The 17,849-nt window shown below is 37.6% G+C and overlaps 1 protein-coding gene across 1 annotated transcript; it reads right to left on the reverse strand.

Moving 5' to 3' along the window:
* Positions 1-343: 343 nt before the first annotated feature.
* On the reverse strand, positions 344-7,927 carry LOC148049195 (DGAT1/2-independent enzyme synthesizing storage lipids-like). The gene is made up of 7 exons (XM_087703858.1): positions 7,901-7,927; positions 5,859-6,196; positions 4,092-4,256; positions 3,711-3,904; positions 2,821-2,881; positions 1,784-1,923; positions 344-799 (listed from the first exon to the last, which is right to left on the reverse strand). Exons 2-7 carry the CDS (start codon positions 6,148-6,150, stop codon positions 695-697), a joined length of 957 nt encoding a protein of 318 aa, XP_087559984.1. The 5' UTR covers positions 6,151-6,196; positions 7,901-7,927; the 3' UTR covers positions 344-694.
* Between the last annotated feature and the right edge of the window lie 9,922 nt (positions 7,928-17,849).

The following is a 17,849-nucleotide window of genomic DNA, read 5'->3' on the forward strand; positions in this document are numbered from 1 at the left end:
GAAGAGTACAGGATTCCCAACTGAATAATGTGTGATCTCTGTATTTGATGAATGATGATCACTCTTTGAGAATAATTTTCAAGTCAGCAGTGCACTCACTCAATCATCATGTAACCTGTTCACTAATATCCTGCTGCACAGAATAAAATCTCTTGTTAACTTCTTTGTAAGGAAAGCAAGAGATATCATACTAACTTCACAAAATTCCTAAGGTCTACTAAGGAAGCTATCTAAAAATATTAGATAAGTTAAGACAGGTTTCTAGTAATTGTTTTCAAAGTGTTTAATGATAAGTTCTTTTATGATAACCGTATGCACTCTTAAATTTTTCAGCGTATTGACATCAGAGTAACTGGCCTATATCTTGATGTGTTTTCTTTTTTCTCCTTTTTGAAAATTAGAATAACAGTTGGTGTTATCCAGTCATCCTCCACTTCATCAGGATTTCTCAAATGTAATTCATAAGAGTTTGGGGGGGGGGGGAATCACGCAATACTTTTGGTACCTTAGTATGTAATTTAATCTGGTGTTGGAGATTTAAACACATTGAAGAAATAAATGTTTTCACCCCATCTCAGTCTTGCCCTGACATTTTGTTTTTAAAAAGTGCCTGATGGAACGCATGCACTACACATACACACATATTAGCTACATATGCACATATCTTATCCACATGATTGTTGATGTTATATCACTATTTATCTTTGGCATGTGCATCAAAGCGTTGCTGAAGAGCATGCAATATGCTTCCTGGGATTTTTTGGTGTTTGTCCCGTAAATCTTCTATTGCCCTTTGAGTCTGTTGGAGCAGTGGAGTGGCATGGAACAGTGGAGTGGGATGGAATGGGAGAAAAAAAAGAGGAAAAAATAGATTTAATTTAGATTTATGGTTCAGGAACTATTGAGAGAACATCCTGGAACTAAATATACAATATATGGACTCTAACAGAACACATCACATATTTAAGCACATATATAAAATTCTAAGCTGCTCTTCATCACAGTCTTTAATGTTATCTTTGATTTCATCTTATGGCAAGATTTTTTCTCTCTTCCTGCTCATGTTATACCATTCATATTCAGATAAATCACATTTTCTTATAAATCTCTAAAAATATGGTGTACAAATGTCTGTCTCTTTTTTGTATGCTGTAACCAAGAGTAAGTTCATGTGGGCCAGAATAAGACCCTGGTAAACGGAGTTGAACATTTGCAGCAATGTCTATAAAATAGAATATTCCTCCTTTGCATGTAAAAACACAAACTTTCATCCCTTTCTCCTTCTTACAAATGGCCTTGCAGAAGAGTTGGAATTATGCCGTATGGCTGGAGATGGTGTTCAAGCCTTCTTCTACATCCTTTTGTTCTGACCTAGGCCAGACTGGCTGCTGATGCCCCTTATTTAATTTGTTCCTAACAGTGGTTTGCTGAATAAACCATAATTGGATAAATTGAAAATATAAACTTGTTGGGTAAGAAGAGGTTAAACCCTCCATGATGAAGCTTTAGTGTGATATACAGTATATTTGATGGATATTTTCATTTATACATGCTGTTAATCATATTGTGTAGTTTGAATAAGCGCTGTTTCAACAGTAAGGGATGAATGGATGATAATGTTACATTGACATTTATGTAACAAACACTCAACAATATTTCTGCATATATACTTAGTCTATTTCAATAACAGTTTGCAAATAATTATTATAGAATTTATAATTTCATAAAGAAGGAAGTTTTAATTTGAATGGATATTTTCTCTTTAGAATAGAAATACGCTTACCTGTTCAGCTAATTTTTCAGGAGTTATATCTGGATCATATGGAATTGGTTTTCCAATATGGGTTATAAGTTTAACTGGAAACATTCCATAAAATGGAAAGGTGAACCATCGGTTTCTCTCATAAAACCATCTCATTGGTCCTGGGTACAAATTTTAGACAATATGATATGTATATTAGTAGATTGCCAAGAGTTTCATATTTGACTTTGTTGGGAGCCTATATTTAAATGCAATAATTAATGCCAGCAATGAAATCAACTAATGGAAAGCTTTTGCAGTGTATAGAAAGAAGAAAATAAGCCATCATGTTTGGAACCTTACAGTTTGTAAAATACAATTTAGATTAAAAAGTTATGAAAAAATTAGAGTTAGGAGAATCCTGACATATAAATAGACACACAAATATAAGTAGACAGATAAACAGACAAGACAGGCAGTCTTTCCACGATAATTACCAATTAATTTACAGAATATGGATAACTTTGCTGAATATCCATAATTTCTGGGTCATCCCTGTGCGTTGTAATCCCATGACATCACGTCAGTTATGGGAAATGTATTAAATCAGTTTTTCCACCAAAGCTCTGGAGTTCTGGAGTATGTACATATGTATGTATATGTATACAGTATATGTTTTTGTATATCTGTAGATTTGTAAATCTATATCTAGAGATAGATAGATAAATAGATAGATAGAAAATAGATAGATAGACATACATACATACATACATACATACATACATACAGACAGACAGACAGACAGACAGACAGATAGATAGATATCTGAAGAGAGACCATATATAGTCTTTTCACATTCTAGATGAAAACTAATATCTACCACCTCTTAAAACAGTTTTCCTAATAATAAAATAAAAATAATCCCAAATTAATCTACCCCAAATATATTTTTTAGTTTACTTAGAACCCAGATTTAGCTATTTTTCATTCAAATTAAACATGGTAAGCAAAGATGCAGATGTACAAATTTATAGTCTTAAATAAATAACATTCTCAAGAATACGTAAAGTTTTACTTACTTATGTTTGCATATGCCATATAGCCTTCTCTAATATTTTGTGTAAACAAAGGAATGATTGGCTAGAAGAAATAAAAGAAACAAATAATGAGCTTCTTTTAGTTATAATATGTGAAAGGAATAAAATGTATTGGTTGGACATAAAATACATCAAGTTTACCACTTGCTGAATTAGTTAATCTTTAATACACTTAAAAAGAAAAACATATTTTTTCCAGCTTTGTGAGATCTTTATTTGTTTGCATCCCCCCCCCAAATATACAGCAAAGATGTGATTTTTAGAGTCACTTTTGAAAGTTTTTAAAAATCTTAAGACTTTGTAAAATTGATTTAAAGAAAGAAATTGAAATTAATTATACCTTCCAGTGTGGAAAAAAGCGTACTATTTACATATCTATAGTGATTCTGTCATCCAGATCATGATTGTCCAAATGTTTGAAAAATCAATTGAAAAGCTAAATTCAACAGTTTTCATATTCACTCTCATAGCCATTTTCCAACTAGCTGCCACCAATATCACTTTTGTAAGGGAAGGTAAAGATGGAACTTTTTTGAATGTGAACCAGACAGATATAGATATGCCCACTAATCAATCAAACACACACAGAAACACACAGAAATACCTCACCTGGTTTGAGATCTGATAAAAGGAATTAACATAGAAAACACAAGTTTTCTAAAAAAATTGATGAAAATAAAAAAAAAGTAATTTGAATTATGTGAACTGAAAAAAATAAGATTTTTCTTTTCCTGGTCTGGCAAATCTGATTTGTGGTTGTATGCACCCTCCTGTGCATTAGCAAATAGCTTAAAAATAAATAGATAATATTTGCAAATGCATATTCCACTTAAAAGACCACTAGGAAAAAAATATGAAGACAAATGGCTTACCACTTTGGCATCTATAGCTATTTGAGCAAATCCTTTACGTTTTCCCCATATTACTTTATACTGGTTATTTCCATAGTTCTGCTCTCGTAGTCCTCCTGGTGCAATTCCAAGTAAGTGCCCTTGTTTCAGAACGTTTATACACCTTTCTCTTGTAGAACAATCACAGCGATTAACGGAGATGAATCGTTTTAGTCCTGCAAAAGCAGACCTAAGAAATCATCTGTTCTTGCTTGTAAAAGAAAACAGAATACATGTATTTCCATAATAACATAACTCTAAATAAGACCTTGGAAAGGAAAACTGGACTTCACACGCTAGTGAATCAATTTTATTAACTCCCCCCCACAAACCCACCCGCCTAAACATAGTAATTTTTTTTACCTGGTAAATTCAAGATCAAATCCTCTATCACAGAATAGCAGAATCTCCCAGTGAGTCTATACAACCTTATTACAAAACAGTGATAATCGATTGGAAAGTTTCCATGATAATAGACAAGAAGCGCTGGTCCTTGGGGTAAATTTTCTAGTCCAGAAATCTCATAACCTGTTATTGGGAGAACAATGAAATGGCTTCAGCTTTTTTGTCACAACCAGTTTCCTATGTAAGATCACATAAAAATATGGCATATTTTTCTTATCAAGCTAAATATTTTAAATCAAATGTGCTTTTTGGAACCATCACATTGAATCCTAAAAAAATAAAAAAAAAAACTCTTCTGAGAAATCAATGTTACTGCTTTTGTGATCCTGCACATCTGGTCAAGTTATTTAGATTCATGTTACTTAATGGCATCAAACCTTACCCACAAATATTTTTGTCTTTAAAAATTTTGTCCATTTAAAAAAAATCATTTTTAAAAAGACAATTTTGGTATTCTGTTGATACTTTCCAAAATTCTTATAAATATATAGAATATATGGGCTTTAGATGGGTTTTTCTAGCTTTATCCAAAGGTATAGTTAATGGTAACGTTTAACAACTTAACTACAATTTTGAAAAAACAAGTTTAAATTAAAAAAGCAGATTTGGAGCTTAATATTAAGGCACAGGAAAAATTGTACATGGTAGAGGCAAGGATTAGCAGAAATATTTCTGATTTTTTTAAATTTGTTTTTATTTTTATAATTCTGAATTTTTAGGAATATAATGATATGAAGATGTATATATATGTAGCTTAACAGCTGTGGACAGGAAGGCACTGCAGAGAGTGATCAATTTGGCATAAGAAACCATTGGTTGCCCTCTGGATGACATCGCCAGGTCTCGCTACTTTAGCAGACTAAGGAAGATACTCAGAACTGATTCACATCCTGGTCAGTGTCTCTTTGCACTTCTACTATCGGGCAGAGGACATCAAAGTATAGCCAGCCAAACAAATAGGTTTAAGTATAGTTTCTATCCTTAGGCTGTCAGACTTTTAAATACAACCACAATCACTCCATGCACATGCGGAAACGTACGAGTAGTTTTTTCTTTTTCTTTCTTTTTTCGTTTCCACTATAATTTTGCACCAGTGAGGCTAAAACCCATTTCATTGTATTTATTTTGTACAACAACAATAAAGACTATACTACTATACCTAAATATTTCTGATATTTTATGATTAGTTTTATAGTACACATAGGGTTGATCTTATTATTAGTTTAAAATTATGTATGTATGAGACTAAAGATGAAACAAGCACATAAGCAGTGTAGACAAAAAGCCAGAAATTAGGTCTTCTAGATTATGGAACCATAGAATCATAGGACTAGAAGAGACTTTGGAGGTCTTCTACTCCAACCCCTGGCCAAAGCACGAAATGCATAATATCTCAGTCAAATGGTTGACCTTTTTATTTTTGAAAACCTCCAGGAAGTATATACGAAGGACCTAAGTCTTTAAGGAAACAAATCAAAAATGTCACCCAAACTAGACTAAAGAAATTGAGTTTGTTGACTAATTGTAGAAGCATTTTTTAAAAAGTGAATTCTATATAAATTGGCAGTATGCAGCCTCGGTTTCCCCTTTATTTTCTACTACATTCTGATGAAATTCAAGATGCAAATGACTGCAGTTAAGGGTTGGCCCCAAGAATTATGTCTATGAGTGAAAATAAATTCCTTATCTCTGCCTTAAAGAATTAATGAAGAACATCCTACTTACCATGCAATATCTTTCCAAACAAGTCTGTTATCCATGCGTAAATTTTCTTTGGCATATCCCATTGTTTGCTATTGCCATCTTCTGGCAAATTACCAATTTTTTCTAACACATAATATATTAGATTAGTGATATAGAAGGTGGAAAATGCAAATATAAGTGGATAATATAATATTATCAATATTACTAACACTGTTATGGGATACACCATAAAGCCTGCACATTCTTCCAAAATGTAAGTTGGCCAGATGAAATATTCTTTTCCAGGGGTATAGTAAATATTTTCTGCAGTCATGTTTAAACTCAGACTACAGGAATAAAAGTCCAAAAATGTTTTCTTCCTGAAAAAAACCATACAAACATTCTTTAATATAATTACTATTTGCAATATTGAGCTTTCGGATAAGAGCAGAATATCAGAATCGCACTGAATACATTGTAATGACGCTTTCAAATAGCCTAATGGAGAAGATTGGGCTGAGATAATAAAACAAATCAAATCTTAGTACAATCAATCAAACTATTGGTACTTTTAATGAAATATTACTAGTATAATTAGAGGCTGACATTAAACTTGTTTTTTTAACCAACCAAGAAAGAAAGGTTTGACCAGCCAAAGGTGTCTATTCAGAAGGGAGTCCTTGATTTTTGAAACAACTTGTGGGTTTTTGTGCATACAAGACGAATCTTGAAATCCTCTGTTAAAAATCTGTCATAGAAACTCTTTCTTCCTGACTGATGTCCATTCTGTCCCTGAGCTTCTACCTCCTCCTTTATTTTTATTAGAAAGGGATCAATTGTAGACTTCTTGCAAGAAACTCACCTTCTGTTCCCTTCTGCTAGAACCTGTTTCATTATGACAGGCATCTCCAAGGCAGAATGTGATTAAAACAGGGATGGTAGTTCTGTCTGAGGACACTAATCTTCAGTAGGCAAGTTAGCTTCAATTAATAGAAACAAACACTAAAATAGGTTTGTGTCTGAGGACATTAATCTTCAGTTGGCAAGTTAGCTTCAAGAGTTTCATCACCATAAATTCCAAAATCCGACTCTTGTAGTTCTACTGCAGCTAAAATATCAGGGATGTTGCACAGCAAAGCAGTCTCCCAGAGCTTATAAAAACATTGTGCTACTCTAACATAGCAAGTGTTTTACTCCCATTTAATATAACTGATTTTTAAAAAAAACATTGGTTATAAATCTAAACATTCTATAGCTGCTGAGTATATTGAGTTCGAGGAAAAAAAATGATGTGCACGGATTCAGCAGAACAGATGCCAAAGCAGCTGTATAAGTATGGAAAAAGGCACCCACTCCCTTAACTGTTCAGTAAGAAATGCTTCATTTAAGGATTTCCTTATACCACTATACAGTAATGCAGAACAGGGTGAAGAAATATTTTGCCTCGCAATCTATCAATCTTTCGCAATCTATTATTAAAGAAATGCTCTGATTTACTGACAGAATGAGTAATAAATTCATTATTCAGAATAATAAATATAATTTTTCTAAAAAATATTAATAATGAATAAATATTTCCTGTCTTTGTTTTCTGTGAGCTAACCTGCTCAAAGAACTTCTAGCAGAATGAGACAGATAGAAGCAATAGCATAACACTATTCCATGCACACTCTGATAGCTGGTATCACTATTAGCCTTTCTTCTTGGCTTTGTTTATAGATGAAATAATATAACAGTAATATTTCAGATTCTACAGATATTTGAAAAGCTACCTCAGAATGGCCACAAAGTCTTGTAATAATATTCAGCTTTTTGCAAAATGATTCTAAGACTCTTCATCCGACCCCCCAAGTCATTTAGAACAGGTGATAAAAATAGTTAATTCAACTGAATTTCCTTCAGAATGAAACAGTAATTTATACATTAACAACCTCTCACTATCCAACTTTTCTGCAATAGAAATATCCTACTGAGGTCAATGTCAAAACATTAAAAGAAAAGTTGTAAATTTATGAACAATCAGAGCATTATTGATTAAAAACAGAAGGGACCCACTGGTATTGAAAAAAAGAGATGAATTTCACCTGCATACACAATCATTACCTCCTTCAAACAGCTTGCTTGGAAGATCAATTTTACGCTGATGAAATATGGTTTTTAAATGAATAAATTCTCCTCCCTCAGAGGGTGGAGTGAGAACCAACTCAATTCATCTACCTAGTATTAACCATTCTTTTAGCCAATGCCAACATTTATCTTTAAGTGAAGAACAAGCAGCTTATGAAATGAGAATTAAGTCTGCTCTAACTGTTCTCATGGTGCCTTGTGCTTAATCAACCTTAGATGACTCCTGGTTTGGTATTCTGCTGAGTTGACATTCCACTTGGTTCAGCAGAGGCAGATATATCTGAGTCTGAGTCCTGGACCATGAGACCCTTTGGGAGCTGTGATCTGATGTAATCTCAAGCAGGAAGGCATTTTGTGGGAATATCAGTTTTTGATATTACACAAAGGAATATCATTTATTGGGATGATTATTTTCTGTTGTGACATCTATCCTTTGGAATGTCTTCCTGAAGGCTGCAACAAACTTTTCCAGCCCTGCACATGAGAAAACATGTCTAGTGCCTGTCGTTCAATGATGGTTGCATCAGTGTTCTTTTTATACATCTGCAAATTTTAACATTTTCCACTTGAATGTGCCTTACCTTCCCCTGTTTCTCAGCAGGAAGTCAGAACCAATCAGCATGAGGGAATGCTCTTCTGCACAACATGCAATTTGGATTTGGGAGATATTTATTTTCATTGATCTATCTGCAGCTCTTTTCAACTTCCAACTTTGTGGCGATAGTTGCACAACTGGTAGTTGCACAACTCTCAATCATCCTAGAGTCAGATTGGTTCCAATTTTGTGACCTACCAGAAGACATGCTTTTTTCCATTTAGCCTGGGATTTGGGAATGTGTATATGGGCACCTGAAAAGTGGCTGCATTGGTAGGGAAATTGATTACACCATACCAAAGATTATGAGAATTAAAAAAAAATATTTTAAAATAATTTTTGTCATAATGTATTTGGTCATTGCTTTTATATTTTTCTATGCCAGTGAGGCCACATGAGTAAGATGGGCAGCTGAATAAATTTAGGAAATCAACAATTAAATAAATAAGGAACAAGAAAAAGAACATTTGTAGCATAGAATAAGAGCAACCTCCATTGATGCCCTTTCATCCATAGAAGGAGAAATCTGGAAACTTTCTGAAAACTGTCTCCAGCTTTTCCCTTGTATGGATAAGAAAGCATCAGTGGAAACTGTTAGGTAAGCTCCCCGTTGGGAGAGTGAGTATGTTCAGCGAAGCGTTGTGAGAGTTGTGTTGGAGAACACACAAACCAGCATACAGAGACACTGCAGTTTAAATAGGCTTTTATTTTCGTGGAGTCCATTAAACAGTCCAAGTCATAGACGGATAAGACAGTCAGTCATCAAAATCTTTCAGTTAAGGGATAATCCAAATAACATAGTCCAGTAACATATAATCAGTCCGGTACACAGAGTTGCTAACTGTTGCAAAACTCAGATCAGATCAGCCCAGCATCTAACAAACAGAGAGAGAAGTAAGAGGCATTCTGGCTCCCTCTTACGGCCAATTGAGGAAAACAGTAACCAATCACATTTTTTTTATTTTTTTTTATTTTAAACACATAAACACATCAACAAAAACAAACACGTGACTTAAAACAACATAGGAACAAGAAGTTCCATCATATATCATACAGCAGTTCCGTATCGGTTTCTTTACAGTTAGTGTTTTCCCTTCTATACATTTTTATCTTGCATTCATGTTCTCCTTATTCGTTATCCATTTTTATGTACAATTCTATATTTATGCATACTTAGCTATTTATAACAAAATATTGTTTACCTATATTGTGTTTTATATTCTTACTGTCATTTATTCTCTTACATACAATTATAGGCAAACATTCACATAGTTATTCTTTTTCTTTGCCATTCTTATACTTTTGTTATTCCATTTAAAAGGCTATAATATACAGTTTGAGTTGTTTTGTTTACCATCCCTAGCGCCTGTTTACCATCCCTTAGCGCCTTATTTTCCCTTTCTTTTCTCCCTCCCTTCCTTCTCTACTTCCTTCCTTCCTCCTCTCCTTCCCCTTCTTTCTTCCTTTACCTCTCCCCTACTCCTACCCTCTCTCTTCCCCTTCCTGCCCTCTCTCCTTCTCTTTCTCTCCTTTCCACCCTCCTCTCTTTCTCTTTCTCTCCCTTCCACCCACCTCTCCTTACCTCCTTCTTATTCCCTTACCTCTCCTCCACTCTTCCTCTTCCTATCCTACTATCTCTCCTTCTCTTTCTCTCCCTTCCACCCTCTTCTCCTTTCCCTTCCTTCTTCCCTACCTTCTCTACTTCCTTCCTCCTCTCATCTCCTTCCTTCTTCCCTCCCTTTCTTTTTCTATTGTTATAGGTGTCTCTTTCAAATCTCAGTTTATGTTTTTTGGGGATGGTATTTCCACAAACCCATATAGTTTCGTATCATTTCCTTTTTTCTCTTTCGTTCTACAGTCTATATGCCAGCCATCGTCTGATTTGATGGCTTATTCCAAGTAATTCAGTCTGACTACTTTAATTTTCTGTGCTAATTCCTTTTGAGTTATTAAATTGGTCTGCACACTCATTTGGTTCTATTTCAATTTTGTCTACTTGGTTACATAGCCCAGATGAAATCCAAGCTCTGTCAATTCTTACTTCCTGTATACAGGCTATATCTATTTTCAATTTCTTAAGTTTATTAAACATCTGGGCTCTTTTTTTTGGTGCATTCAGTCCATTCAAGTTTATCGAGATAATTGTTATTTCTTGATCCATCTTTAGCTGTTTTATTTTCTACTTCTAGTTTGTATCTGACTTTTCCCTCGCGTGCCTTCGTTCTCTGCTCTCTCTCTTTCTTGCCTGTGTTCTTCTCTTCTGTTTCTTTCCTTGTCACCTAATGTTTCTTCCTCTCGACCCTACTTTCTAGTCCCTCCTTACTTCTTTGTTCTTCTTCTGCTTTGCTATATCCTTAATAGAATTTCTGTGCTTCTTCTGTATTCTCTATCTTATATCTTTTTCCTTGCCAAGGTATCAGAACTCCTTCTGGTACCAACCATCTGTACATTTTTCTATTTTTATTTAACTGGTTTGTTAAAAATTGATACTGCCTACGTTCTTCCCGATTTCTCCGTGGAACCTGTTTGAGCGTGATCAACTCTTTTCCCTGTAATGTAATCCGTGTCTTCTCTAGTTTTTTTGTACACTTCATCTCTCGTTGTTTTTTTAGCAAATCTTACATGCACTTCTCTCGGGAGTCTATGTCTTCTGACATAGTTAGTATGCACCCAATAAGCTTCATCGACTTCTCCTCTCAACTCTTGTTCTTTTCTTTGGAGAATTTCAGTGAAAATTTCAATCATTTTTCTTTTCAGGTCTTCCTCCTTCTCTTCCAGTATGTTTTGGAATCTTAGGTAGAATGCAGCTCTTTCATTTTCAAGTCGGGTTATTGATATTTATAGTTCTTTATTAAGTTATTTATATTCCAATTCCATTTTTCCAATCTTCTGATCTGCTTGTTCTATTTTTTCTTCCATACACTGGATTTTCTGTTCATTAATTCTGTATACTTTCAATTTTGTCATCTACATTTTTGATAGTTCCTTTCAATTCTCCCATTTCATTTTTCATTTCTCCATGATTCCTCCTTGTCTCTTCATGATTAGTAGTTGTCAATTCCTGGCTTTTTGCCAATGTCTCTTGTATCATCTGGAGCATCAATTGCATACTCTGCATTGTTGGAGCTGTCCCTATTGTTCCTGCCATCTTTTCACCTCTCTCCAACCCCAACGCATTCTCAATTGATCTTTGATTTGAGGAAGGGAGTGTGGCTGAAATCACATTAGGTGTAGTTTGTTTCACTAATTTTATTGAAGTTGCCATTTTTCTCCCCATATTTATCCTTGCCCACAATTGCATATAAGTTTTACTTTACTTCTACTTTATCAGTAATATAAATAATATAAGTAATTGTATATTTCAATATTTAACAATAGTTAACCTTCCATAATATCATGTTTGAATACCTGAACATTCCTATATAGTATTCAATTCTATTTTGGTCCTTAATTAATATATACCATAGATTTATATACCACACTATTATCTTATACCAATAGATGTCTCCAATTTTATCATTTATGCAGGTATTCAATTCTAGTAGTTAGTTTATATGTATGTATGTATGTATGTATGTATGTATGTATGTATGTATGTATGTATGTATCTATGTATCTATGTATGTATGTATCTATGTATGTATGTATAAACTTATGTCACCGTTGGTTTTCTTGCATCAGATTTCAAGGTTCAAATTTACAGTCCACTAGGTGTCACTCTCCCCTCACAGAGACTGTTAATATCCAGGTTTCCAGCAAAGAAGTAAGGAAGAGGTCCCTTCGAAAACATTCCTCTCTCTCTGACACTGTTCCGAGGCAAATAAATATCAAATACTTATAAGTTCAACTATTCTTTGGGGAAAAACAAAACAGCAGATGGAAGAGTGAGAAGAAAAAGAAAAAAACAACTAAACTACCAACCCGATTGTTAAACAGTCTGAGCTTTCCAAATCTTTTCTGCAGATATTATTTTCTACTCCTGTTGTCCATGCCGGGTTTTCGTTCTCACTTGGCCAATTCCTTCAAGTTATTCGGGCTGTCCCTTCCAACTCGGCAAACTCAGCTTCTCTGCTTCACTTCTTTTTGGCAAAAATGAACTGCAAAAACAGTCTCCTTCCCAGCGCCTCCTTCTTTCCAGCTCACCCTCTCTGCCAATTTCGTGTTGACCTCTTCTTTGGGTTGTCAGCAATAGTAACAAATATCCTAATTTCAACTGCTTCCCTCTCTGTTTCCTTCCTTCTTATGCAGTCACCATTGCTGGTCCTAACCAAATGGAAGGATAGTTCCTGGTTTTAGTTTTACTGGTGTGGGCGTGGCAGGGGAAGGATACTGTAAAATCTCTATTCCCCTGGAGTGGGAAAGGTTCCTGCAAAATCCCCATTTCCTCCCGATCAGCTGGGACTTAGGAGGCAGAGAATAGATGGGGGTGGAGCCAATCAGAGGTGGTATTTACTGGTTCTCCAAACTACTCAAAATTTCCACTATCAGTTCTCCAGAACTGGTCAGAACCTGTTGAATACCATGTCTGAGCAATAGACTTTTCCAGTAGGGGCAGTAAGAAGGCAGTAAGAAGTCAGAAGTTGTCATTTAGCACTAGTTAACCCACCTTGATGGGATATGGTGGTTCAGTGGCTAAGACACTGAGCTTGTTGATCAAAAAGGTTGGCAGTTCAGTGGTTTGAATCCCTAGTGCCACATAACGGAGTGAGATCCCGTTTCTTGTCCCATTTTCCGCCAACCTAGCATTTCGAAAGCATGTAAAAATGCAAGTAGAAAAATAGGAACCGCCTTTGGTGAGAAAGTAACAGCGTTCGATTCGCCTTCGGCATTTAGTCATGCTAGCCACATGACCACAGAGACGTATTTGGACAGTGCTGGTTCTTCGGCTTTGAAATGGAGATGAGCACTGCCCCCTAGAGTCGGGAACAACTAGCACATATGTGCGAGGGAAATATTTACTTTTACAGTAATCCACCTTGAGCGCTATATTTGACAAAGTAAAGTCATTATTTATATAATTTCTATGATATGTGCTCAACAAGGCTTACTTGACAATTGAGGATCAAAGAGGAAATCTACTTCCTGCAATTTAGAAACTTTATCTCTGTTAAAGCAGCTTAAAATTGTATTTGCTTTCTGTTGTGTCAGAGTCTGTTGAACTACAATTCCCCTCCCTTTAAAGTACTATTACTGGTCTAGGTATTTTAGAAATCTATTCCTAGGCAACTGAATTATTTTTGATTGCATACAGTTGCATTAATATGAGCTAAATTTTCATTTCCTGCTATTTCTGTACCCTATTAATTTTTAGTGATTTCGGTTTATGTTTTCTAGGTATAAATTATCCTACCCTAAGGTGACCAGATTTTCAGATTGGTAAAGAGGGACACCATTGATCGGGGGTGGGGGGGGACTTGATTAAACGTTTTATATTTTGTCAAAAGGTCACACAAGGCAATTACATTACCCCAGGACACTGAAAGCATCATAAATATGAATCTGTTGCCAAACATCAAAATTTTGATCACGTGACCATGAGGATGCTGCAACGGTCGCTAAGTGTGAAAAATGGTCGCTAAGTGTGAAAAATGGTTATCAGTCACTTTTTTCAATGCCATTGTAACTTTGGTCACTAAATGAACTGTTTGAAAGCTAAAGCTAGCTTGCATTATAATGCCTTATGCTAGCTTACATTTTCAAGAGAGAGAAGCTAAACTTCTTAGTAGAAATGAGGAGATAGAGTAGAGTAGAGTAGAGTAGAGTAGAGTAGAGTAGAGTAGAGTAGAGTAGAGTAGAGTAGAGTAGAGTAGAGTAGAGTAGAGTAGAGTAGTTTATTAGCCAAGTGTGATTGGACACACAAGGAATTTGTCTTCGGTGTACATAAAAAAAATAAAATACAATACATTCATCAAGAATCTCTCTCTCTCTCTCTCTCTCTCTCTCTCTCACACACACACACACACACACACACTCCTCCTCTGGATTCAATGGGACTTTTAGAAAATCCCCCCCCTGTGCACACACTCCCTCTCTCTCTCTCTCTCTCTCTCTCTCTCTCTCTCTCTCTCTCTCTCTCTCTCTCTCTCTCTCTCTCTCTCTCTCTCTCTCTCTCTCTCTCTCTCTCCTCCTCTGGATTCAATGGGACTTTTAGAAAATCCCCCCTCCTGTGCACACACTCCCTCTCTCTCTCTCTCTCTCTCTCTCCCCTCCTCTGGATTCAATGGGATGTTTAGAAACCCCCCCTCCTGTGCACACACTCCCGCTTTCTCTCTCTCTTTCTCCCCTCCTCTGGATTCAATGGGGTTTAGAAAATCTCCCCTCCGTGCACACACTCCCCTCTCTCTCTCTCCCTCCCTCCCTCCTCTCCCTCTTCCTCTCTCTTTCCTTAAATTCTGAAGCCTGAAGAGGGAAGAGGCTGAACATAGTAAAGATCCTCAAGGATAAATTCTTCTGCTTTTGATTTGCATTAGTACTACAGCACGTTTCTACTAAGCTCCTGTAAATCTATGCTTTTGATACACATACTGCTGCATAGCATTCACTAAAGGATTCTATGTGTTATCATTTTTCCTAGCTGGGTCTTTGGTGCAATAAGTAAAAGAATTTGCAAGCATGTAGGTATGACATATGGCGAGCTCATGTAACTTGAGGCTGCCACTTGTTCCTCTGAAGCCACAGCCATTTCTTCCTCTGAAATCTCTTCTCTTCAAATCAAAGTCCTTTAAACATTATGCCAAGCAAATTGGAGTTCTACAATTCAGATCCTGTTTCAACCATGATAATTGGCAACTTTTTTTTTACTACAACATGCCGTGCATATTTTATTATCTGGAACGTCATTGGAGGGATCAGGATGGGTCTTCAGCATTTTAAAAACAGGGATGCTGGAGCTAAAAACCTCAGTGTAAAATACTTCTAGGGAGAACTTGAGATTCTGTCCCTTGAGGCAAATTCATAAATTGAGAGTGGGGGGCAGGGAAGAACTTGGCATAGGCTAAAATGTTTACTTGTACTTCCAATTTTCTCTGTTAAACCAGTGTTGGGAAAGAGTTAGGGGAATTTAATTAAGCCTGTTGTAGTAATACACTTGGAAGAGAGAAACACTCTTAACACCGTGGAGATCAGAAGCTCACATAATGGGGCTTCTCAGATTCAAGGGCTGCTAAGCCAAAGGGGGACAAATCCATGCTGAAAAACCAGTAAAGATTCTAGATCGATGTATATAGGAACCGGGGACGCAGCAAAGAGCGCGCAGCTCAGATGTTCATTTCCCACCCTGAGTTTGAGTCCCGTCGAACTCAGCACGCCTGGCAATTTCTTTTTATTTATTTCCTCGGAAACTCTTCCACGTAAACCACCTCATCATGAAATCTTGTTCTCACAACCAGTGTCGTTTAGAAAAGGGATTGAAATAGGTTTACTAGGCGGAGTTGGGAGAGAGAAGAACCTGTCAGAAACCGTAGGCGGCTCCTGTAAAGCAGCAGTCCCTCCACTCCATCACGTCAGATGGATTACAACTGGGGGGGGGGCAGCAGATCAACACACCCAAGGGTCCCCTGCCTGGGTAGGTACATAGGGCTGCACCTGGTTTAACCAGTTCCGCCCACCTAAAGCGACGAAACTCGCTTTATAAAAAAAAAAATAAAACTTGACAAAAGCTGCCAAAATTTGGAACGACCCCGCTCCGGATACCCCGCCCTGGGAAGAGGGAAAAAATGCACAACTATATACCATCTTGCAAATTCTGACCGGCAACCGCACATTGCAAATTCCCCAAGCGCAAAGTGAATGGTTGGGAAGTGGGGTGCCGGGAGCTTAGAGCAAGAAAGAGTTGGAGAGATCCGTGCTCTTTGCGAGCTTGGAAAGCGGGGGATTACGCCGTCTTGGCCAGCCGATCCCCCCCCCAGCCCACCACCATCCTCTTTTTTCCGCCGGAACCCGGGTGGGGGGATTCGGCGGCGACCACCTCCATCCCCACGCCTCAAACCCTCTTCCTCTCCTCCACTCCAAAACTCCTTGGGGCAGACGGCAGAGGAGGGATGGAAGCGTTCAGTTTTTTAAAAAAAGACTGGGAAAAAAAGAATTGAATTGAAAACAGTAATGAGAGAGACAAAAATCAGAGTATCCAAAAAAACCTCAACCCAACACTTTTTTTGTGTTTTTCTCCGCGCTTCGCTCCAGGATCCAGATGAGGAAGGCTACGGCCGTTCCCAAAACTTCTTTCCTCTCCCTCTTTCTCTCTCTTTCCCCCACAAAAAGCAGGACGTAATAGACTGGTTTTGAGTGCCGATCATTCGGGATCCATTCAGAATCCTCTCGCCGCCAAACTCTTAAAGCTCTTAAAGCTTTATCAACTCTACAACAAACCCCTTTTTCTCCCCTCTGCTCTCCTCCTTCGCTCGGTCACTCCCCCGAAGTTGAAACCTGAGTGGGGCAGCGATTCCCCTACGCGCTTCAGACGCATTGGAGAGAAGTGGGGTTCACCTCTCGCTTTCTCCCCGCAACTTTAAAGGAGAGCGCGCGCACTGTGGGGAAAACGCCTCCGAGCGGCCCCGCAGAAACAACCGTGGGAGAGAAAAAGACATTTTCTTCTCTTTTTTTCCTTTCTTTTCCTTTCTTTCCTTTTCCTTTCTTTTCTTTTCTTTCTCCCACAGACACACACCCCAAATTTTTGCCGATTCTTAACCGCCATTGGGGGGAGTGGAGAAAGTGTAAAAGGCAATATTCTATCCTATCTGGAATAACACGGAATAATTTCGAGGGGGGATTCTCAGTCATCCTGGAGTCTTCCCGCCCGGATGCCCAAAGCCTTCCAGACCACCCGGGGCGAGTCAGCTGCGGTGCAGCCAGTGGTGGGCAGGAAGGTTTCAGGCAGCTCCTGGGCAGCGGGTGTCCGGGCGGGAAGAGCCAGCGGGGGTGGCGGTGGCATCTTCGCTGCGGAGCTGAGGCGCAGCAGGGCCAGCAGCAGGGCAGCCTCCATTGGGCAGCGAGGCGAGCTGCATATGCGAGGCTGCTCAGCCAGCCCGCCCCGCGACTCCTGTTAGTGCTCGGCAGCACGTACCTGCCACGCAGCCTCCAGCCCCGCAGGCCGTCCTATGACTTGGATGATTGAGAATCTCCCCAGACAACAGAAACTGCTTTTCCGGAAGCAATTTCTACAGCAGAAACCCCTCCCTGTCCTTTTGTTATGATAACATAACAAACACCACTGTTCTTCTGTTATGATTTCACAGGTGATGAAGGAATGGGCTGAAGCTGACAACGAAGCCAAAAAACTGCCTAAAACAGACCGGCAAGCACTGAATGAGGTG

The sequence above is a fragment of the Thamnophis sirtalis genome, unplaced genomic scaffold (assembly GCF_051295495.1).
Source record: "Thamnophis sirtalis isolate CommonGarterSnake01/CBP01778 unplaced genomic scaffold, rThaSir2_p1.2 scaffold_2, whole genome shotgun sequence".
Taxonomy (NCBI): Eukaryota; Metazoa; Chordata; class Lepidosauria; order Squamata; family Natricidae; genus Thamnophis; species Thamnophis sirtalis.